Consider the following 24,101-nt stretch of genomic DNA (forward strand, 5'->3'; position numbering starts at 1 on the left):
TTGAGGGGGGAAATTGGCCAAATTAAAGTTCAGGGGGGGAATTGACTAATTATGAGAGTTGAGGGGGGAAATTGGCCAAAATTAAAGTTCAGGGGGGAAATTGGCCAATGGTCACAAGTTCAGGGGGGAAATTGATAATATACCCTAAAAAATTTGAACCATCTATATTTTAGACATCAATTCATCATCTTTGCAAAAAAACTAGATAAATTCAAAGCCACTAAGACATTCATTTATAGTGACTACCACTTTTTTATTCATTGCACAAAAGTCTTGTTTCATGCATAATCTGTCATTTTGCAAAAAATTAGTTTTAAATGAAGTCATATTCATATACCATCCTCAACCGAAAAAGCTAAACATAATCCCTAAAAAAGTTATTAGTTTTAAATTTATACTTTAAATTTATTAGTTAATTTAATTAAACTATAGTTTTAGATGATTCAAATATAGCTATTGAATTTGAATCAATTCTTGCATTTGGTCAACCTGATCCCTCTTTGGCCAAATAATGATTTGACGGACTCCATAGAATTATAATCTAATCATTGGTCGGACAACAAGAACTACGATTACCAAAAGACAATAATAATAGAGTAGACAAATTTGGGTGACGTACATGCAAATTTGATTGGAAACTTGCCTGACGTAAACTAGGTCATTTCCAAGAACAATTATTTTCCTGTCTACCATTTTTTTATTCATTGCATAAAAGCCATGTTTCATGCATAATCTGTCATTTTGCTTAAGAGTCAAGCTTTTAAAAAAAAAAAAAAGCTCCACTTGCTGCCTAAAAGATAAGCTTTAATCATAAAGACAAAAAAAGCCCCGAACGGTCAAAAACCAACTTTCCAAGCAAATCATCCAGAAAACAGAGGTTAAGGAAGAGTTTCGGTTTAGCTGATCTGTTGGTCTTCTTATCTTCTACCACTACATCCAAAACCAATTTCGTTTTGTTTTTCCTTCGCAATGCCAATATGCTAACCGAATGGGTGCAGACATAAACCCTAAGTAATTGTCGCACTGCCACCCAACAATTTATTTTTGTGTCCTTGAACAATTTGATATTAGATGTGCTTAGAAAAGATGATGGTTCTAATCGATTTTAATTTATTTGATATATATATATATATATATATTTTTTTTTTTTTTTTTTAAATTACAATTTCATTTTGGGAGGAAGGTTTTGTCTTAAGTTTTTTTATATTTTTAATTGGAAGATGTTATTGGAATTCAAAGACCAAAAGATACCATTGGGGTGAATTAAGTTTTAGGAACCTAAGATGATAGACCCATCCTATTGTCTTATTTCTACACCCACATTGTAATTTCACCTACCATAAAAAAGTTAGAAAATTAAAATGTTATTTCTCCACCCACCATTATTCCTAAAATACTCTCTAATGTTTTTTAATTTTTTAAAGAATAATATTAATATGTTTTTAAGAAAAACTTCATGATTCCTTAATTAACACTACCCTAGCCGCACCAGAACCTCCTCCCACCCCCATCAAAAACCAAAACCTTTGACACCTGCTTGGCAACATCTCCTTTGGAAAGAGAGAGAAATTGAAAGTGGAGGAATAGTGAAGCACGGGGAACAAAGAGAGAGAAACACGGGGTAGATTGCTCTGATACAGAGGCAGATTGCTCCAAATTAATTTATTCCAACTGGAATTGAGTTTTTTTTTTTTTTTTTTAAATCTGAGTTGCCATGGTTGTTCGTTTATGAGGAAGAGGAAGAGAGGGTGGAGGTGGTAGTACATGAATTGAAAGGGAGAGAGGGGCGGCGTTTGTTGAGGGAGGGTAATGGATGATTGGGGATTTGATAGTCGTCGGCCCATCGTGGATGATTTGGGAGAGTAATGGATTTTACTTTTATTTTGTTAGTTTTAGTTTTTCTTTATTCTCTTTTAGTTTATTTAATTAAAGTTATAACAAATTTATAAGTAAAAATTTAAAAGTTTTTTGCTAAAAGAATAATTATGTGAGTAACATTTTTATTAAAATGTTGACGGAAAAATAAGACAATTGAGTGATTTTAGTAGCCTTCTTCTTAAAATAGAAATAGGAATTAATCAAAAGTTTAATTTAAGGCCTCCAATTATCAATTACAACAGAAGAGGAACTGTAACATCCCACATCGTCTAGGAGAATGATCCTTATATGTATATTCTCATCTCTACCTAGCACGAGACCTTTTGGAAGCTCACTGGTTTCGGGTTCCATGGGAACTCCGAAGTTAAGCGAGTAGCGCGCGAGAGCATTCCCAGGATGGGTGACCCATCGGGAAGTTCTCGTGTGAGTTCCCAAAAACAAAACCGTGAGGGCGTGGTTGGGGCCCAAAGCGGACAATATCGTGATACGGTGGTGGAGCAGGCCCGGGAAGTGGTCCCCCCCAGGCCGGGATGTGACAATTTGGTATCAGAGCCTAACTCTGGTTGCGTGTGTGCCGACGAGGACGTCGGACCCCTAAGGGGGGTGGATTGTAACATCCCACATCGTCCAGGGGAGTGATCCTTATATGTATATTCTCATCTCTACCTAGCACGAGACCTTTTGGGAGCTCACTGGCTTCGGGTTTCATGGGAACTCCAAAGTTAAGCGAGTAGCGCGCGAGAGCATTCCCAGGATGGGTGACCCATCGGGAAGTTCTCGTGTGAGTTCCCAAAAATAAAACCGTGAGCGCGTGGTCGGGTTCCAAAGCGGACAATATCGTGCTACGGTGGTGGAGCGGGGCCGGGAAGTGGTCCCCCCCCCCGGACCGGGATGTGACAGGAACATATTAAGTTGAAATTAAACTAAATTATATTATCCTCCATAATCACTCTATTTAACTTAAAATAAATAATAATTCAAAATTCATAAAATATTAAAAGCACATCCAAGTCAATAAGTAAATGAGCATGCAAATTAAGACCATATATTACTTGGGCCAATATATCAATTGTTTAACCTTTTTTTTTTTTTTTTACCACCCAACTTCACAATAGACTAGTAATAATATAATTTAAATTCGTCTTTAGAGAGAATTGAACTTAAAATCTCTCACTTATCAGTGAAGAGGAATACCACTAGACCGCAATATTAAGTGACATCAAATTTAAATATACATTTTGATGTGCATTTGAGAAATTGTGAACTTTTTGTATCACTTAGTATTACGTTCTAATAATATGTCTATTCACTTGTAAGCGAGACGTCTTAAGTTCAAATCTATATTAATTTTTTTTCACCTTTATTGTAAATATATTTTTATATTAAAAAGAAATGAGTTAGCACTCTTAAATTCTCATTTTGCACACTAAACTTTTTATATTTAGAAAGAAAAATACCCTTATGAGGAGAGCCAAATAAAATTTTTAAAGTGTCAATAACAGTTCCAAAAAAAAAAAAACAAAAGGGTTTTCCTTCCATAGCTATAAACTTACATTTGGGCCATTAATATTAAAAGATTAATGTATTTTATTGTTAATTTTATTTTTTTTCTAAACCTCTTCCTCTCCCCAGAAACCTCCTACTCTCTCCCCATTTTTCTCCCTCGTTTTCCTCCACCATCTCCACACTACGTCACCCAGCCACCACCCCCACGGATCACGACTTTTCTCTCTGGTATCTACAAATCCTAAAATTTGAAATTAGGGTTTTAATTTCTCAAATTGAGTGCAGAGCAATCTGACAATCAAAACCAAATCCCCGAATGAGTATCCTCGCTGGATCCTATTTGTGAGGATCCAAATGATAACTTAATTATAAATCGTGCGGCTAATTTTCTTTAGGTACTATTTGTATTCAATTTTAAATAAGAAATTTAAAATCATTTCTAATCTCACGATGTACGATGAATGGACACGATTAGAGGATTCCTGGGATCCTCCCAAGAGGATGATCCTCATTCCAAATCCCCCTTAATTGCACTGTAGTTTACCACCCGTCCCCAACTTTAGAATATAGTAATACTTATGAATTTTTAGTTGAGGTATTAAATTTTTGATTGAGTCTAGTTCAGAGACTATTGTTTTGATTTTCTTTCTTAATAGTGGGACAAGAATAAACAACAGGGGTGTACTATTCACACACCCCTTTTTACTTCTCACATACCATCTTAATTGCCAGCTGTTGGATCAAATAAATTGAAGAAAATTAAAGGATAAAATATAATAAGGATGTGTAAAAAGTAAAAATATGTGTGGATATCACACCGCTAAACAAAATAGATAGTAGATGAATAGGTTCTTCACCGGCCGGGCATGTGTCTTTGGATGCGCGTATGAAAAGAATCAAGCTGAGAAAGTCTACGAAATTGAAGGACGGCAACAAAAAAAGATACGCTTGATAGTTTATGTTTTTTATAAAAGGTATATATAAGGCGCGACAAGCTTATATTTATATATATTTTATATCAAATTCACTTGTCTTTTTTTAGTTAGTTCCTTATATTTTTGAGCTATTTACTTTGTTTTTGTGTTTTGTAGGATTTGTCAAGCAAAAAAAAAGAAAAATAGCACAAGTGAGATTTTAAGTAACAAATTCGTCAAAATTGCTTGTGCACGTCATCTGACTTTGGAAGCAAGTTGCGGACAGCTCAGAATGATTTAGAGAATGAGCCTTATATGGTTGGAAAGCTACGGATGTCTATTCTCTAGAAAATTTAACGGATTGTTAATATCATTTTTCTACAAGAAGTTATGGCCGTTTTAACACTGAAAAGTTTCCAAGAGGCTAAGCAGTTTGTAACTGTCAAGAAAGCATTGAAAGTAATAAATCCAATAAATCTAGCAGCCAAAACTGATGCAATCAAGAACAAGCCAGCTGACACCTATTCAAATATCAGAGGAAATGGAATTAAAGACGAGGATTAAGAGGGAGTTATTGGCATAAAGGCTACCCAAGGAGTTACAATTGTTTCACCATTTCCTCTCACTTATTGTCATCACTAAATGGCTATTAGTGAGTGAGTTAAGGAGAAGAAAATGATGCAACAAGAATTGGTTTAAAAGTAGTGTTGGGGAAGGAAGGAATGAGAGAGCCTTAGTCGATTTCTTTCGTTCTATTTTCTCAAACTCATGTCTATCTTTTGTTTTAGTTTAAGGATTGTGTAACTAAATTTTTACTAGTTAGGGGCTGTTTGAAGCCCCAAATGTGATTGCAAGTTTGTTATGACATTTCGTTTGAATTACTTTTATGAACGGATGAAAATTGATTCACTACTTGTCTCATTGATGAATTCTTTATGTGTTTTCTACGGATGCATACTTAGTAAGCATATCTAGGATTCTAATGCTATGAATATGTGTGTGCCTGCCCTTGTCGAATAAGGACCTACATATGTTCTAGAGTAGTACTTGTTAATTGCGATTAACATGTGAACCAATTTCTAGGATAAGTAAGACAACACCAATACTTACGATGCCTTGTGATGACTCAAACTCTTTTTGTTCTTAATGATTTCTACTTGTTAAATCTATGAAAATGTCATTCTAGATTGCACGTTAGGGACTAAGTTAAGTTGAAAACGTCATTCTCTTAACATACTACATAAGAAAGAGTAATAGGTTGAGTTCTAACATTGAGCCAACTTGAGCATCTTCATCCAAAAATAGAAGGAATTTGAATGAAAATAATATGTTTGTATGATTATTTGGTGGTGGATAGTAATTCCCCTAACTCGTTTTTCTTAATTTGTGAACTACTTAAAATCTGTTTCTGTTCTATTTTTGTTCGATTTAATTTAAATAGCAAATCAATTCCAAAAATCCCAAAAATTAGTGTGAGTGTAGCTCTGTGTGTCTAGTATCTGCATATAAAATTTCGTAGACTTTAGATAAGTGTAAGTCGGTCTAATAATTATTTTTCGGTGGCTGGCCAGTAGGGACAGCAGCCCAGTTTTTGTGACATTTTAAGTAGTTAGATAAAACAATCTTCTGCGGGAAAGACCCTTATTTTCATATGCTACAATTGACAAATCTTAGTGTTAATAAGGAAAATCAATAGGACATTTGTGTGCTACTTTGTGGTGTGCTTTTGATCCTATCAAGGCGTAATTTACGAATTATATCAAAAGGAATGCTAATTACGTTTCACTTTGTACCTTTTTTTTATGTTATGCTTCAATGTTTCTTGATCATCCGAATCGTAACATGTAACTATGTAATTATGTAATTAAAATTTTAAAATCACATAAATACGAAATACGTAAATAATTGATGAAATTTGGGAACAAGATTTCACAATAGAAATCCCCAAAGTCGATGAAAACTCTTCATTAGTGGAAACTTTGGTCCATTACCGTTTTGCTGCCTGTTTCACACAATAAACTTTGGTTCATTACTCTTCATTAGTGGAAACTCTTCATTAGTAAAAGGGCAGAAATGCGCCTCATTTTTTAAGTTCATTACTGTTTTGATGCATGCTTCATACAATAAAATACCTGTATTGCCCATGATTGCCACGTGTTGATCATCCTTTGTCCTCCCAAGTTGCGTGTCTATGATCGTCGAGTTGTGGCACAAAAAAAAGATAAAATGATTAATTAAAAAACTGACAAAAAATTATTTAAAAAATATGACTTAAATCAGGCCACATGGTTTGTGGCGCACAATACAATAAAAAATTATAAAAACATTGAATGCATGGACAAAATAGTTATTAAAAATTGTGAGAAACCCACATGTCCTCATTGCTTTGCCTTTTGATTATTTTATTTTTTGATTTTGCTCCGCTTTTTGTCTTCCACGCCGAGTCTTCTGCGGTAGGTGGCACGGAACACGGTTTGTGACATTGTCACATCCCGGGCCCGCTCCACCACCGTAGCACGATATTGTCCGCTTTGGGCTTACCATTCCCTCACGGTTTTGTTTTTGGGAACTCACGAGCAACTTCCCAGTGGGTCACCCATCATGGGATTGCTCTAGCCCCCTTCTCGCTTAACTTCGGAGTTCCTACGGAACCCGAAACCAGTGAGCTCCCAAAAGGCCTCGTGCTAGATAGGGATTGGAATATATATTTAAGGATCACTCCCCTGGGCGATGTGAGATGTCACAATCCACCCCCCTTAGGGGCCCGACGTCCTCGTCGGCACATTTCCGGCCAGGGATTGGCTCTGATACCAAATTGTCACATCCCGGCCCCGGACGGATCACTTCCCGGGCCCGCTCCACCACCGTAGCACGATATTGTCCGCTTTGGGCTTACTATTCCCTCACGGTTTTGTTTTTGGGAACTCACGAGCAACTTCCCAGTGGGTCACCCATCATGGGATTGCTCTAGCCCCCTTCTCGCTTAACTTCGGAATTCCTACGGAACCCGAAGCCAGTGAGCTCCCAAAAGGCCTCGTGCTAGGTAGGGATTTGAATATATATTTAAGGATCACTCCCCTGGGCGATGTGAGATGTCACAGACATAGAATACAATAAAATATTATAAAAACATTTGAATGCAGAGTCTCCTGTAGAGTGTGGGCACAAAGAAAGATAAAATAATAATAAAAAAATTGAGAACAAATATTTAAAAAAATGAGTTAATCCAGGTTTGTGGCACATAACACAATAAAAAATTATAAAAAAATCTGGAATGCATGGAAACCAAATATTAAAAATTATGAGAAGCCCCGCTATCTTCCACCTTGCCTTTGGTTATATTAACTGAAAATATAACTTTAACCCCTCAAATTCAAAATTTTCCATATAAAACCCGACATAATTGTTTTACTAAAAAAAAACCCAATAACTAGGATCCACCTAAGTGAATTCATTAATTACATATTATTTTACACATTTTATATTTTTACATGCCTAAAATACCCCTATTGCATATTTGATGTGCATAATTAATTATAGGAAACTTTAACGAAAAGCTCTTAGTTCCAACACTATTTGTGCATTGTCAATTGACCTAACTCCACAACTGCTAATCCTTCCAAAACCTTCTAGTGAACCTATTCCGGCACCACGCCATTTCACCTTTTCAGCTTAACAGAAAACCTTCTAGAGCTGTTTGGCCTGGGTGACTGATCAAATCGCAAGTATCAGGATTCAGGACAACATCGAATCAGCTCTTCAACTATTTGGGTGTGCCCTGCATATCCCGCGACGTAGAGAGCTGACATTCCAAGTTTGTCTGAGACGTAACAAGCAAAGATATATGGAATTTTGAATCAGTAGTTGAGCTGCTTCAGGGTTCCCCTTCGAATCTCAACGATGCGTAGTGTAATGGAGTCCACCCTATTTCATCAACTTCTTCGAGTATTCCAAGATTTTTGGAAACCATAGATTGCGCAATGCCTAAAATGTAGATACAGAAAAACTTAGAAATGTTGTTGTGGGAAGCTAAGTATACATATGAAAATAAGGCGTACCAAGTAACAGGTCCCTTCAGAAGAAGGATCTCGCTCAACGGTGACTGGAGTGGGATTCATATCTCGATTAAAGATATTGATTATACAGTTGCCGATATGGATCATGCTCCAGTTATATGTAGATGGGAATATGCGCATAAGAAGGTCTAGTACCATGTCTTGAAGTTAGTTACCTTTGGCAGTGAAGTATATTCGAGTGGCCACTGCGTGCAAAGTTGTCACACCATTTGTTCCCTGAAAAGAAGGAGATATATGAGCGGAGTCTCGTTTAAAATATAACCGGCAATGCTGATAGACCCGGCTCTAACAGCTAAGAACAAGGGTGATTCCTTGGCGCTGTAACATGAATAACACAATTCAGGATCAGCTCTCATCAAAAGCATCACCACTCCGCCACAATTGTATCGAACAGCAACATGCAGTGTTGTATCCATTTCCAAATTAGTCATCACAGTAGCTTTTTGTAAGCTTGGCCATCAATTGGTTTCTTTTCTGGATCAACTCCTTCAATAGGTCGCAATTTCGTGCTGTCAATGAGGAACGTTACTACTTCATCACATCCTACTCTCGCAGCAACATGTAAAGGAGTTTCGCCGTTCTTGTTGGTGGCCCAAATCCAGGGAGATTTGTGATTTATTTTCCCTTCTTTGAAGTTTATTTGCTTGAATTCAGCTGCAATGTGAAGAAGATTGTTCTCTTTAGGTGTTTTCTGAAAGAGAACAGCTGTTTGATGACCGTCTCTAATGTTTTCTAAGAAGCACATCACCAGTTGCAGCTGCTTCATATAGAGAAGGATTCATGCCTTCCATCTCTCTCTCAGATTTCCTATAAAGTACGAAGTCGAAATAAAAACACCAATGCAAATTGCAATGGAGGATTTGTGAACCATGTAAGTTCACTTACAGGAGGCGACCAACAAATCCGAAATGCTAATTTATTGCCAGTTGCCTGCCAAGAAGGCAAATATTCTAACCTGATATATTTTATCTTTGTCAACTATAGGGGATGTGCCATGAACTTTCTAAGCTAGCGAACACAAAAGTCCCTCGTTGCCGACGTCTATATAAAAATTTTGCTCAATCTCACTCAAGAAACAGTCTTCCAATACAGAATTATCATCTTTAAATGATACTTAACTAGGCTCCTAAGTCGTCTCGAGTGAGATTGGGGAGGGGGAAGGGTAATTCAAACTCGGAATTTTTTTTGGGTTCAACGACTCCAACTGCAGTGCTCACTTCCATCATTTATTTGCAGCTTCACTCAGTCGGCTTACATAAAATTGAAAACAGAACGACCAAGTCTTCAAATAATAATGGGTCATTAACAATGATTTATGTGTCACGTTAATACTAGTCGTGACTAGTTTGATTTCGATACTGATACATCAAAGAATTCTCAGACGAGACAACCTTTTTTGGTTTTTGTTTACTTGTATCGGAAAAAGCAGAACCTATCAGTTTTAATCAGGTGTCACCACAAAGCACATACCATTGACATTCTCAAACATATGCGGAAGTTCTGTACATCAGTAAATAAACAAATGATTAGTTCTCTCCCTCCCTCTCCATACCTGCAGGCTACAAGAATATAACCTCTATGCTCGCACCATGGCTGAATAAAGTACATACATCGTCATCAGCTTTTTGTAGCAGTTCTCGCTGCTGTACCAATAATATTCCACCCCCTCTCCTTTTCCCTATGACTGTTAGGCTTCTGGCTTTCTTTAGTTCCGGCTCTTCTAGCATTTCCTAGTAACACCCTGTTCCCCATCCTCCCTCGACTTCCAATAGAGACTCTAACCTTCTCCATCCCTACATTCACTCCTTTTCTCATGTGCGGTGGCATTGGGGATTTTATCTGGATTTTCTTTTGAAGGCTTCGTATCAGTATGTTGTTTAGCTTTTTGCTGCCATTTCTGATGACTTTAGGACTACTGCAAGGTGTCTGTTCCGGCAAGCAGTCAGTCTCAGTCACATCTGGATCAACTTTCTTTTCAGCATGGCACACTATAGGTGCCAATGGTAATGCAGGTGGTGGGGATTGGACACGAAATGGTACACTTGGAAGTGGGATTAGGGAGTTGCGCCTTGGAGCTGTGTTTACTGGAATCCGTTGAAATGCTGGACAAGTAGAGGCCCTTCCAGTTTTCTTTGGAACAAGAAATTGTTCAGCCATTTCGGGGTTGTTTTCTTTCTCCGTAGCATCAAGATGCTTGATAAAACCATCCGATACATGAAAAAGGGGCGCTGAGGGCTTGTTGTTGGTCTTCTCCATCAATGGTTGCAGAGGGTTTACTTGGTCTTTTCCCAATGTGCTGCCTATTTCACTGAGGATCTTGTGACTTGCTAATGGTCGGTTTGCAAACGGTGGCCTTGTGGGTGCAATAGATTGCTCATCCTGTTGATGTTTCATTTGCTGCTGGTGTTGCTCAGCTATCTTTGTGTCAACGTGCTGTCGTGCCAGCTTTCTCTCGATTAAGAGTTGTGCTTCCAATTCTTTTACCTGAAAAATAAACCAGGTTAGTAACTGAACTTCTTATAATTTATGTATATAAAGTGAAAAAAGACTTTTCCTTGAAATACCTTGTCTTGCAGGTTTTTATTTTTCAGGTCTCTTTCTTTTACCTTCAGTTCTAATCCATGAACTGTTTCCTCCATCTTCCTGATCTGTACATCTTTGCTCTTGACCTCTAGCTTTGTTTTCTCAAACTAGCAAACCAAAGATCCGATATTGTTAAAAACTTAATAGACGACTTATTCAATCACAAGAATGGTACCAAAAGATCAAAGTTTTAAACAAAATCTGGAATCTGCAGTAGCATCACCATCTGTTTGTATCTCAAAAGTTCAGAAGTGTCCAGTTGCCTCTTTGCAGGACCCAACTCTATCCCTCTCACTCTGCTTGCAAAGTTCAGTGAGCATAGGGTCTCACTCACGTCATTTTCATTAGGACTTATCTGAACAAACATGAGTGTCTTCGAGTCTCCTCCTAAAACAACGAAGGATGTTCATTAGCTTTACCTCATTCTCATTATGCTAAACCAAGATATATCTTAGACCAAAACAAAAGGATATATATCAGAAGTTCAATTTCATCCCTAGAAAACGGAGAAAAATGAAAATGAACACGTAATATTAAATAACTCAGAATAAGAACTGTTGATTCATGGGTTCGTTTGACTTCTTCTGTGATCCAAGTGAAGTACCTAGAGAGTCTTGAAGCAAGTGGGTGAGCTTAGAGTTCCTGCACATAAGACATAATTCAGTATTATAGCTGGACCCAGTTTTCATAGTTAGAGTATTCAAACATAGGGTTAATTGTTACTTATAAACCTGAAAGGTATGTGTGAGCTTTTAGTTGCAAGTGAAGATACGACATCACCAAGGGCAGACAGAGATCTATTGATGTTCTGAGTTTCCTTGAGTCGTTCTCCTTGCACTTCTGTCTTCGCAACACGCTCGCTCCCTGCTAGATCCACCAACCAGAGCTTACTTCTTGTACATTCCCCATTCAACAAATTCTCCCCCTTCACCATTACGCAGTGTATGCTGCATTTAAAGAAAAACCACTCAAACATTTAGCAATCTATCTTTAGACCAGAGCCTATTGGATATATATTAGAAATAATTTGACTGCATGACTGCAACCAAGATATACAAATTACAGACCAATGCGACCGACTACTATGCTCATTGGCATTGGTTGAGCCAACAGCCCTTGCATTACTGCCTGTTTGCAGAACTTCCCAGACTTCGTTCATGTTGTTTACGTGTGCCTCAACCAGTCCTGGAACATGATGTATACCTTCACCAACTTGTCTTATTTCAAGCCTACAAAATCATGCAATACTGTGAGATGCTATTGTCTTGAAAATTTGAAATGATCCCATAAGTTCCCATCCTTCGCACTCGTGAAAGTCATGGAACACCAAGAGAGTTCAACAGAATGGTGAATCATCAGGAGTGAGAAAGTATCAACAAGTAAGACATCTCGAAAAAATGAATGTTAAAAAATGGAAAGAGAAATATTTCACATTTTAAGATGTAGAGTCTCAGAGCTCATAATGGTATTCTACCTGCCAGCGAAATGGTGGAATTTTATGAAAAAATAAAAGCATGTCTTATTATGAAAAATGGCTTTCCTTCTACACAGGAATTTAGAAGAAACCCCTATATCAAGTAATATACAACAGTATAAGGATCTTTCACCAGGTTAAATTGGAAGAAGGAAAAAGAATGATAGGTAAGGATCTTACCTTTTGGCAGCTGCTCCTGGCTGATTCCCTGAAACTAGTAAATCTCGTATCTGCTCATTGTAGACTTCTAAAACGCTAACTGATACGTCATATCGATGTAACTTTTCTCGCTCTCCAATTATACGAAACAATTCCTGAAGAGTCCTAAAATTGACACCTCGAGCATCTTCTGTCCCTTCCATTGTAAAGGTCTTTCCACTTCCGGTCTGCCCATATGCGAATATGCACACATTGTACCCATCTAAAACTGATGTTGCAAATGGAGCCGTGTCTTCAAAAACATCAGCTAAATAGGACAAAGAGACGGAAACATATTACTACAAGGAGGTTTTGTACTTCAATAGATATACCAAACAAAAAGCTCATCTATCATTGTCTGCATACCTTGTTCTGCTTGAGGACCAAATACAGCATCAAACTTGAAGGTCTTTCTGATGACCCCATTTGATTTGACAGTGAGCTCACCATCTTTAGCAGATTCAAAATCAATAGCCATTGAAGCTCCTGCTGCAACTTCATCAGTGTTTAGAGGCCTGCAGCGGCAAAAGACCCGTATGTTTCCTACAAGCGAGAAAAATTAATGTCAGAAACGCCCTTCTGTCGCATACCCTCTTGGGCCTCTTCAAGTCAAAAATAGTAAACTCCTAACCTTTCAACTCTAACACCTTGTTGTAGAGCTCTTTCCGTTCTTTGGCCCCTTCAATAAACTTAGTCTTCAGATCATTATGCAAATTTACTTGCTGATTTACTATTGCAAAAATAAAACAGCCAGGATCAGATAAAGAAAAGCAAATATCTTATCTTGAAATTCAAAAATGTCATCACCTGGAAAGCATTTAGCATGTCTAACTTACAAGTGGAATGAATGGTAAACCTCATTTCATTCATATCTTCAAGGCACTTCTTATATGCCCGTGCCTCCTCTGATAGCTTGATGTGGTCCATCTCCATGATCTGTTTAATCAAAGAGTTCAAACCACAGCAATCATATCTAGTGTAGTCAAAAGGCATCTTGTTATTTACAACTTAGTACCTTAAGTTTTCTCGTCAAATCTCTCAATGATGAAAACCATCCGCTCTTCTCTTTCACTTGTCCCTCGATGGCGAAAGCTGCAACACACAAGCATCAATGTACCATGTTTCAGATTGTTCAAACTGTTCAGAGGCACAGGGTATTGTTACCATACCCAAAGATCCAACATGCATAGACTTGCGCATGAGTTCATTTTGGAGTTCCTTCAATGAATTGCAAGCTTCTTGGCATTCTCTACTCTTGGAATAGTTTTGCTTTTTCAACTCCTCCATTGCACTCCTCATCTCTTGTAATTCCTTTTTCTGTTTGTCGTAACTTATTAGCAGCTTATGATAGTCTCCTTCTTCATTGGTCTCACCAGTCACCTGCAATGGGATAATTTACAGAGAGTATCTAAACATCCTAATTTATTTTGCAGCTAAACTACATTCGAAGTGCGGATGTTTAAGAAGCTTTACTTTTAATGATCCGCAGTCTTCCATTGGAGAATCGTCGCCTATGAATTCATCAGTGCAACCTGCATTGTTGCTCATATCAGGAAGGGAACCTTCCTTCAACTTTTTCTCAGTTGCCGGAGGAGGAAGAAGCTCGAATGAATCTTCAGGAGACAAATCTTCCTTAAAATATTGGCACAATGTCATGGAGAACTTTACAGTTGGAGTTTTATGCATATCTCTAACTTGAGACTCATTGATTCCATTCTCAAAAGAGAGCTCAATAGAAGAATCCATCTTCTGATGGAAATTGCTTTCCAAGAACTCGGGGGAATCTCCATAGCTGGTTTGGGGTATATCGGGTGACCCGGCACAGATCACTAAATCAGGAGAGGTAAGCGAAAACCCCATCATGGACCGGGCTGAAAATACAAGTAAAATAAATCAAATTCTATAAAACTCTGAAGTCAAATCCAAGATTTTTTTGCTAAATTTTGTGATAGAGAAAAGGAAAGACTAGTTCTATTTACCATCATTTGCATCTGGGTCCCTGATTTTTGGTGTACTAATGGCTTCTGTGCCTTCATAATTTTCCCGAGAGCAATCTACACCAACTAAAATCAAGAAACAGAAATCACTAGAGCTGTTACGATCCTACGAACTAATCGGGTTTCGTGTTCTTGACTGAATCAGAGTAAAAAGCATATCCAACTCCACAAGTAGACACATAATTCAATTCCCACAAATGGGGTCCAGCAAAAAACCGAAATCAAATACTGAGAAACCAAAAAGAACTAAAAGGTTGGTTTTTTTATATGAAATTACCTTCGTTTGAATCAGCATTGTAAGAGGAAGAATCCGGATCCACCATTGTCAAGCTCTGCAATTGCGAGCAAAGCGAAGTGTCTACCAAAGCACAAGAGAGGGGCAGTCACGTAATTATAGAAGAACCCATGAAACTGAAATCCTGGGTAGTTGAGTTGCAGACTTACAGTCGGAGTGAGAGTTGGCGGCGGAAGTGGAGATGTTCAGAGGAGAGTCACACTGGTGCTGCTCCTCCATTGAAAAGTGCCGAATGTTCTTCTGCTGCTGAAAACACTGTCGTTTAGAATTGAAGTAATCAGCGACTGTGATGATGACGATGATGAATCTTTATTGGAGAACCCCAAAAAGGTAAATGAAGTAGGAAATTTGAATCTGAACGAACAGAGAAGGAAAGGCGTTAATTTCTCGTTCGTTGGCGCATTCAATCTCTCCGCGTTACGCTTTTCGGAGGCAAATGGGTGTCAAATGACCGTTGCCTTTTTTTCGAATTTTGAAATTTCTTGGCCGGGGAACGACGTAGGTGATCATCGCTTTTCTGGAACTGTAGATTCTGCCACGTGGCACGTTAATCTTTTCTCAAGCCGCTTTGTTTTATCTCTACGTTGTTTTTGAATCTTTGATTCTTTGTATTTTTGGCGTGATTTCTTCACTAAAATCTTATCTTTTTATTACGTGGGCGTCGTAGATGTGCATAGATCATTTTGATTAGCTAATCTAACACGCATCTGCAGCACTCACGTTCGTTATCAAATACAATTTGACACGACGGAAGAAATGTACAAAAGTTTTTCAACTATAATCATCAATATCGTTTGAAACAGTGTTGTTAGCACTTCAAAATAGTCACGATACACTACAAGGGAAATTTTGTTTAACGGAAGGGTGCACGATGACATTTTCAAAGTACATCCGTTGACCTGAAAGTGCGATGAGATGCTGCCTCAAGGCCCGAGCATCATAAAGAATTTCGTAACTTTTGATTGAAACTTTAACGTTGTGTGTTACAGGTGCTCTTCTTCCCCTAATTGATGAATGCCCCTCTCCCCTCTCTTTACAAAACAAGCTCAAATCTACATTGTATGAATTATATACAGTGTAATACCATACAACACAAGGGTACATTCATCTTTGCAGTAGATCCTTAGCACCTCACACTCAAATTAAATGCACATGCGGGTACTGACCGATGCAAACCTGTCGAGGCACTGATCATAGTGGTTTGCCGGATTGAGGGTGATCGTATTTTGCTTCCGTCAAAACACGCGCAAAAGCAGATTCTTCAATCTTGCACCTTTCTTCCTGTTCCTTCCACTGCAGCTGCCATTGAAGCAGACGCCTCTTCAAGTGTCCGCTTCTTTTGAACTGTGTTGAAGAACTCAAGAGTATCTCCCTCCTCCCACTCGTCGTAGTCTTCCACTCCAATTCCACACTCTAGTCCAGCATTTACCTAGCCAAGAGGAGAAATTGCAGCTTATTGCAAACAGAAGACATTAAAGCATATGCCAATGCCAAAAGAATTCTGAACACGGGATCACCACGAAAACTTCAAGTCAATTTAAAGGAACGCCAGAAACAAAATTATAAAAATAAGATAGAAAATCCTCTGCCAAAGATGAAGATGTCACTGAGTATGTACTTTGATCGAAATTAATTATTAGTTTTCGTGTATTCACTAACTTGTACAATATATAGTATCATGAACTAAACCTTTTATGCCACAATGAAAATGCAGACACACCTACAAAGCATGAACACAACTGAAGCCATAGCCCATAGGTTTTATCATTCAGCTATTTGTGCAAGAGACAAATACTTTGCAATCCAGGCTGACCGCAGATCCGGAGGTATGCAACATGCGCTAGGTTGTGACTTTTAAGGTATATCTATTTTACAGTTCCCATGCACTTGGTTGCTCCCCTTTTTGCAATTTTCTATAATTTGACAAAAAGACCCATACAATTAAAGTAAATTATAAAAAATACCTCTTTCACAACTTCCTTGACCCGTTTCAATGAATCAAGAAAGCCAACATGTACTACTTTTCCCCTTCGAATGACCTCAACGCCACAGCCTTTAACAACTTTTCCCTCATTTATCATGCATCCAGCAACACGACCACTACCAGAGCTGAATATGGCGCGGACTTCTGCTGATCCAATTGTTACTCGTTCCTGTCGATACACAAGTGATAATGTCAATTGCAAATCTCAGTCTGAAATCTCCAACAACTTTAAGCCCCTAAATTTCAATGCCTTCATAAAACCAAAGAGATCTGGTGCTTAAGTTAATTGATACCTCAACAGGCTCTAGAAGTCCTTCCATTGCATTTCGTACATCATCAATGAGTTCATATATAACTCTATATAAGCGAATCTCAACCCCTTTGTTATCACCATAGCTTTTTACAGATCCTGGTACTTTGACATTGAATCCAAAAATTATGGCTTTGCTAGCAGCAGCAAGATCAACATCACTGGTGCTTACATCACCTGTTGTTTCCAAGAGAAACTTCAAGGTGACATTATCTTGTGGAAGCACCAGCAGGGCTTGTCTGACAGCCTCGATGGATCCCTAAACATGACACATGAATTATGACATAATTACACTATCGTTTAAATAAATACTGATTACCAAAGAACCAGTTACCAAACTAATTATTGACTAATGACAGTTAATTCAATATGCATACCTGAAGATCAACCTTCAGAATAATATTTAGCTGGTGCAAGTCTAGTCCAGACAGCTTTCCTGCTGAGACTGCAGAAGCTAAGGAAGAAAGAGTAACCCTGCCATCGCCAGCCTTAGCTGATATACGTTCATTTCGCAATGACACAGCACGCAACTCTGCCCTTTCACGTGCAATATCAAGGGAGCTGACAACTTCAAATTCATCACCAGCAATAGGAACATTATTTAATCCAAGAGCCTACAAGTAGACACAGAGATTGTCATTCAGGGCACTAAAACAAGTATCATGCCACAAAAAGGGCATAATAAAATATCTTTTGAAAAATTCCAGTTATATGTGGAAGCAACTTCTAGACAGTGGATAAAATTGCTGCTTATATAAGCTTTAATGAATAATATGTAGACCTGCTATTAATGACCAGAGAAAGCTGTTCCACATCAAACGTGTTTACAGTGATGTTACAAACATTAACAATTAGAGACAGCTGTGCTGTTTACCTTGCAGAGGAATAACGAACATGTACCAATACAAACAGTTGCAAGCCAAGAGCCACAATGATATACACGAGATTATAACTCAAAAGCAGTCACAGCATCTAGAAAACCAAAATAATAAACATGCACAAATGCAAACAATTGCATGTCAAGAGCCAAATTGATTTATGCAAAATTATAACTCAAAGGCTGTCACAGCATCTGGAAAACCCAAATTCCGTATCTGTTGTCTTTATAACAGAAACTAGAAAGGAACCCAGGTTACAGTTGACAATTCAATGTACTTACAAAAACGTTGCTGACTGATTTATCACTTAAATTGCAAACAGCTCGCAAAATTTCAATATCTAATTATCTATATACGTACATCACTTTAAGTATCTTGCAAATGTCACCTTCTATTTCTCCAATTAGAACCCCTACAATGAATTTCTAACAAGTTTTCCCCTATGAAAATTAGATATTTGGATCCACTTGATCCACCAAAACTTTTGAATTAAGCCACTCTTAAAAGAACAGAAAAATAATTACAGAAGATTAAAACAAAAAGTACAAGAAGAAGAATATGAACAACAACCTGAACAGGTATAGAGGGTCCAGCTTCATTGACACGATTTCCACCATCATCAAACAAGGCCCGCACCTAACCGTGGCCATTACAAAGAGTCCTTCATGTTAGTCAAAAGGTTGCCATTTGAGCCACATAAAGGTGGACTAGATATAAGAAAAAGAGCTCAGATTTCAAAATTGTTATCCACCAACCTTTCCGAATGCTCCTCCACAAATTACTATGTCCCCTTGTTTGAGGGTTCCATTTTGCACTATAAGTGTAACTACAGGTCCTTTAGATTTATGAAGACCGGCCTCAATGACTGAGCCTTTTGCACTTCTATGGGGATTTGCCTTTAAATCTTGCAACTAGAACAATCATGCAAAAGGTTAGCATACAAGGAGGAGAACAGCTAATACGTCAACGTTCATAGACATCTGACTTACCTCTGCAACTAGCATAACAGTCTCCAAAAGCTCATTTATATTCTTCCCTTTAAGAGCACTAATCTGTTCACCCACGCAAAAAAAAGCATTCAGAAAGGGTATAAACCGTAAATGAAATATGCAAGCACAACTTCACTGCATGAAACACCAACCTGGACCATTGGGATGTCGCCACCCCAGTCCTCTGGCATTAGACCAATAGAAGAAAGCTCTTGCATGACTCGATCTGGATTGGCTCCATCCTTATCTGTCTGATACGTTTAGAATAAATAAAATTGAGATTCAACAAATTGGGATGCCACATGCAATGCAAGAAAAACATCTACTCTTTCCTTTTCTTTATTCAAATAAAAAGTTAAAAGATAAAACTACCCCTGTATTTGATATACCTTATTTATAGCAATTACTATTGGCACTCCTGCAGCTTTAGCATGAGCTATGGCCTCTTTTGTTTGAGGGCGGATTCCATCATCAGCTGCCACTACAATGATAGCAATGTCTGTCACCCTTGTTCCACGAGCTCTCATTGCACCAAATGCCTACAGGAATTAGATATAATAGATATCATCTAAAGGAAATAGAAGTGCAGGAAAGTTAAAGAACTCGTATCCAGAAAAATAAACATAAAACAAGGTGCTTAAATGCAGAGAGAGAGAGAGAGTTTTCCATATGTTTACAAGGAACTGATTGTACCTCATGTCCAGGAGTATCAAGGAAAACACATGATTGCAACTTTCCATCAATTGGCACAAGCACCTTATATGCCCCAATTCCTTGTGTAATTCCACCAGCCTCTGAGGCAGCAACCTGTGAATACATACCAGTTTATTAGCACCAATTCCACAAAGCTCCATAGTTTATGTGGACATTCAATATACTATTACCAAACCACCAAAACAAGTGTATAAGTTTACCAAAAATAACGAAGATCCCAAATCATGTATGTACCACTAAGGTCATTGCAAAATAAGCCGTAAAAGTCAAATGCATGTCAAGGGAGAAATTAGAGTATTATACAAGCCCTATTTACCTTGCTCTTCCGGATATGGTCCAACAAGGTTGTCTGCCAAGTGACCAACAGAAAAATATTAGAAAGATTGAAGTATAAATACACAATATAGAATTAAATAAAATAAACAACAGGAACTACTAAAGAAAAGAGGATGCCAAAAAGTATAGACTAGGAAATAAAAACAAATGAATGCCATTTACCTTGCCATGATCCACATGACCCATTATAGTGAGGACAGGAGGTCTGTCTTGTAGTTTGTCTAGGTCATCTTCATCAAGTAATTCCTTCTTTCTTGCCATTTCTTCCACCTTCACAGGATCAACATCTATAACTTCCACACTGTACTCTTTACAAATCATCTTTACCATATCTTTGTCCAGAGTTTGAACCCCATCCGGCTTAATTCCCATCGAGTACAGATATCCAAGAATTTCGGATTCAGTTGTAGCCAAATGGAATGCCAAATCGTCTACCAACATACCAGCTTCACCGACCTCTAGAATTTCTACTTTCACAGGAGCCGCCTCTTTTGCAGCCTGAAGTCTCGCTGCCTTCCTGCTTGCTTTACTCCACTTCCTCCCTTTCCTTGCTGCTCCAGGAATAGAGACATTGAGTTCCGACGTGTCTTCATCCAGAATATCCTCAGCAACCTTCCGCCTCCGTAGTCCAGCTGCGTCTTTCTTCCGAAACCCTTCTTTGAACTTTCCAGGGGAAGGGCTCTTTCCTGGTTTTGAAGGAGCTAAAACTACTTGAGAAATCACAGAATCAACCGCCACCTTTTTGGAAGCAAATTTGTCAATCAAAATTGGTGCCTTCCGTTCTTTAGTTTTTGCGGACAAATCAGTTTCATTAATCACTGAAGACTTTGCAGCGGCCCCCACATCCTTCAACACAACAGGTTTCTTCACTGTTGGTGGAGGAGCTGTAGAAGGCTTTGCTTGTAACGTTGGTTGAGGTTTCAAGGGGGGCTGAGGGGTTCTTAAAGGAGCACGGGGTTGAGACTCTACCTGTACCCCTCCTCCTGTTTTTGTTTCCTCTTTCTGAATTGTATTATTAACTTTAGGTGATTCCTTTACAACCTTTTTCACAGTTGAGACCGTGTCTCCTTTACGCCACACACTCTTCAAAGTTTTAGACTTACTAGTTGCCGCTGAGTCCACTGCTTTAGCATTTCGCAAATTATTACTTGTATTGGATGGTGCAGGTTTATTTACTGCGCCACTATCTTTCTCAGTACCCAATTCACCCACTCTTGCAGTTTCTAACTTTTCAGCCTTCTCCAAAACCTCTCCAAGCGACTCAATCACGTTATTTCTCTCTTCTTCGTCTTCTTCATCCGAATTCCCACTAATTCTTGAGGGGTCCCAGTTAGCTGCATCAATACCTAAAAGGGATTCAGTATTGGACCCCCCTGAGGACTTCAATACTGACTTTGGACCGGGCTTAAGTACGAAATTAGCATTGGCATCAGAAACAACTTTAGTTCCTCTATAGTTGTTAGAATCAAGGGAAACCTCATTGCCTTGCTCGGCAACAAAATCAGTAGTTGTGACCGAATATTTACACACTGATAACCTTAGACAATGCCATCTCCTACTACCCTTAAAACTTGTCTTAGACAAAGAAACTTTCCTAACAAGCAAGCCGGGCCTTTCGGATGAACCCGCAAGTGTAAGACCTCCCCAACTAACAAGGGAAACCAAAGAAGCCATTGTTCCCTGCATGCTTCCTACTAAAACTAGCATGGAGACCCCAGAACACAACCACGCGTAAATATTCTAAACCCTCATCCAAAACCAAAACCCTCTCCAATTCCACGCAAAATTTTTAACTGGTACCGCAATTACTACAATTTGAAGCAAAATTCAACATACCCAATACTCCAATTCAACAACTAACAACAAAACTATAGTTCCCAACACAAAAAATGGAACCCCAAATTAAAAATCTAACACTTTGTAGAGAAAGATAGCAGCTTTACCTCCCTCTAAGAACAATGATTGGAATTCCAGCACTTGGGTTTGTTGGGTTGAGAGAGAAAGTGAGGAGAGAGAGAAAGGGGTTATGTGTGTGTAAACAGGAAGTTGGGAAAGAAAGAGGTTGTGGATGTGAAGTTTGGGGGAAGGTGGAAAAAGGAATGAAATTGAAGAACCATGTGTGGCTGCTTCTTTACCTATCAATACATTTGTGATAAGGCAACGTTTTCTAATTTCATCTCTCTCTCTATCTCCCCCATAATATTTATAGTTTTGCCGCAACTTTGCCTTTGACGGTAAAAGCATAAAATATCAAATCAAAGGGGAAGGAAGGAAGGCAGAGTGTGAGTGACGACGCTGATATTTCAGTACCAGACTTCCACCGGTTGTCCTCTTTTTTGGTTTTTACTTTCTCCCTTTTTTAGTTTTTACTTCTCACATTTCTTGAATTTTTTTTTTTTTTTCCTTCTAATTCTCAAATATTTTCAATGGTTAGAAAAATTTTCAAACAAAAAGTACGACCAGGAATTAGTTATTGAACTAACTTTGATTCCAAAAAAATAAAAAAAAACCAAAAAAAGGGCCTAACTTTGAAGTTTATCCAATGGAAAATTCGTGTGATATTTCGTTACATTATAAACAAAAAATGTAACTTGTGTAATCTATGTCTCTATTAATTAATGAAACTTTTTTTGTCAATTAAAAGATGATGAAAATACTATTTAGTCTTCTATCACACAAAAAAAAAAAATGATGGGCAATAATATAATTTCACATGTCCAAATTTTACTGTTTTTTATTAAGCCTCACAAGTTAAAATACTTCCAATATAAAAAAATAAAAATAAAACAAAAAACAAAAACCTCCTACTCTCCCTCTCTCCTTCTCATTTTCTAAAAAAAATATGTTCATACACACAAAGTGCTATAAATATAAAGGAAGAAAGCAAAAATGGTAAAACATTCATAATCCCAAAATTGCCCTCCCTCATTAAATTTTCAAATAAAATAAAAAAAATTCACAAAAAAAACCCACTGCTGTAACTAACTTAATTTTTTTTAAATATATTATTATTTGTTTTTCTGTTTTTGATTTTTTTCAAATAAAAATCAAAAGTGTCAATTACCACACGCGTAAGCTAGTTGATGAGTTAAACAGCTAATTATTTTGAGTTTAGTCATACGTAGCCTAGCTCAACCTTCAAAAGCATAAAATAAGTTATAGAGAGGTTTTAGATAGTCACAGCCACGGCAAAGAGTAACACTAAGAAAAACATATTTTAAATCACGTGATGTATGGTTATGACATGTCATTAAACTAGATTTTAAAAATTCTTAATTGTCTTCTTAAATAAAAATTATATTTAGATGAGAGAATAAGTTGGTTAGGAACTCAACTTTTTAAATGCCAATTTTTTTTTGTTAGAACTATGTTTTATTACTTTAATATGTCATGTCATTAAATAAATGAAAACTAATGAAAATAGTTTGAAAACTTTGAGTTTTAACGAAAATGACAAAAATGTGTTGTAAGTGAATAGTATCATGATTGATTTTTTAAAGTAAAAATCTAGTTTTTCGTTAAAATAAATAGTACTGATAGCTTTTCATTAAAGTTCCTATTGAATAATCCACCATTTACAACGCCTTCCTCTTCCCCTTCATTTGCCGCCGCCGCCCGCATAACACCGTCAATATCGGCAACAACAGTCCCCATGGCCAAGTACATCGTCTACGAGACGGCGTCGAGATCCACATAACCGCCGCCTGACCAAGTTGTTGGGCACCCAATTTACTAATGGGCCTTGTTCACAGTATAATTCATTTGGCTGTTATAAATTATTACTGAAATGTCACGTGTCATAAGGATTTAGTGTTTTTTTTTAAATAATTAAATAAAATTGAGCAGTGGCTTTACAATGGTAGTTTACTATTTCAATGGTCATGAAGATTGACAAAGACATTTTAACATTCTCTGATCATTACCGTACAATTCATAAACGACAATAATCAAATTTAAAACGTATCACAT

The 24,101-nt window shown here is 37.7% G+C and overlaps 2 protein-coding genes across 2 annotated transcripts; both read right to left on the reverse strand.

Annotated features, from left to right (window-relative positions):
* Positions 1-9,826: 9,826 nt before the first annotated feature.
* LOC137729860 (kinesin-like protein KIN-14Q) lies at positions 9,827-15,409 on the reverse strand. Its single transcript, XM_068468908.2, has 16 exons — positions 15,071-15,409; positions 14,904-14,984; positions 14,609-14,692; positions 14,103-14,500; positions 13,799-14,009; positions 13,645-13,721; positions 13,466-13,565; positions 13,261-13,359; positions 12,996-13,172; positions 12,612-12,897; positions 12,025-12,186; positions 11,689-11,904; positions 11,562-11,599; positions 11,181-11,344; positions 10,939-11,064; positions 9,827-10,858 (listed from the first exon to the last, which is right to left on the reverse strand). Exons 1-16 carry the CDS (start codon positions 15,138-15,140, stop codon positions 9,992-9,994), a joined length of 3,156 nt encoding a protein of 1,051 aa, XP_068325009.2. The 5' UTR covers positions 15,141-15,409; the 3' UTR covers positions 9,827-9,991.
* A 452-nt stretch (positions 15,410-15,861) lies between these two features.
* LOC137729093 (translation initiation factor IF-2, chloroplastic) lies at positions 15,862-22,457 on the reverse strand. The gene is made up of 12 exons (XM_068467919.2): positions 20,295-22,457; positions 20,113-20,145; positions 19,776-19,889; positions 19,472-19,621; positions 19,235-19,333; positions 19,083-19,145; positions 18,849-19,004; positions 18,664-18,729; positions 17,593-17,829; positions 17,199-17,474; positions 16,886-17,074; positions 15,862-16,350 (listed from the first exon to the last, which is right to left on the reverse strand). The coding sequence occupies exons 1-12, from the start codon at positions 21,837-21,839 to the stop codon at positions 16,183-16,185; spliced, it is 3,096 nt and encodes a 1,031-aa protein (XP_068324020.2). The 5' UTR covers positions 21,840-22,457; the 3' UTR covers positions 15,862-16,182.
* Between the last annotated feature and the right edge of the window lie 1,644 nt (positions 22,458-24,101).

Source organism: Pyrus communis, chromosome 10 (genome assembly GCF_041283825.1).
Source record: "Pyrus communis isolate YQ-2024b chromosome 10, ASM4128382v1, whole genome shotgun sequence".
Classification (NCBI taxonomy): domain Eukaryota; kingdom Viridiplantae; phylum Streptophyta; class Magnoliopsida; order Rosales; family Rosaceae; genus Pyrus; species Pyrus communis.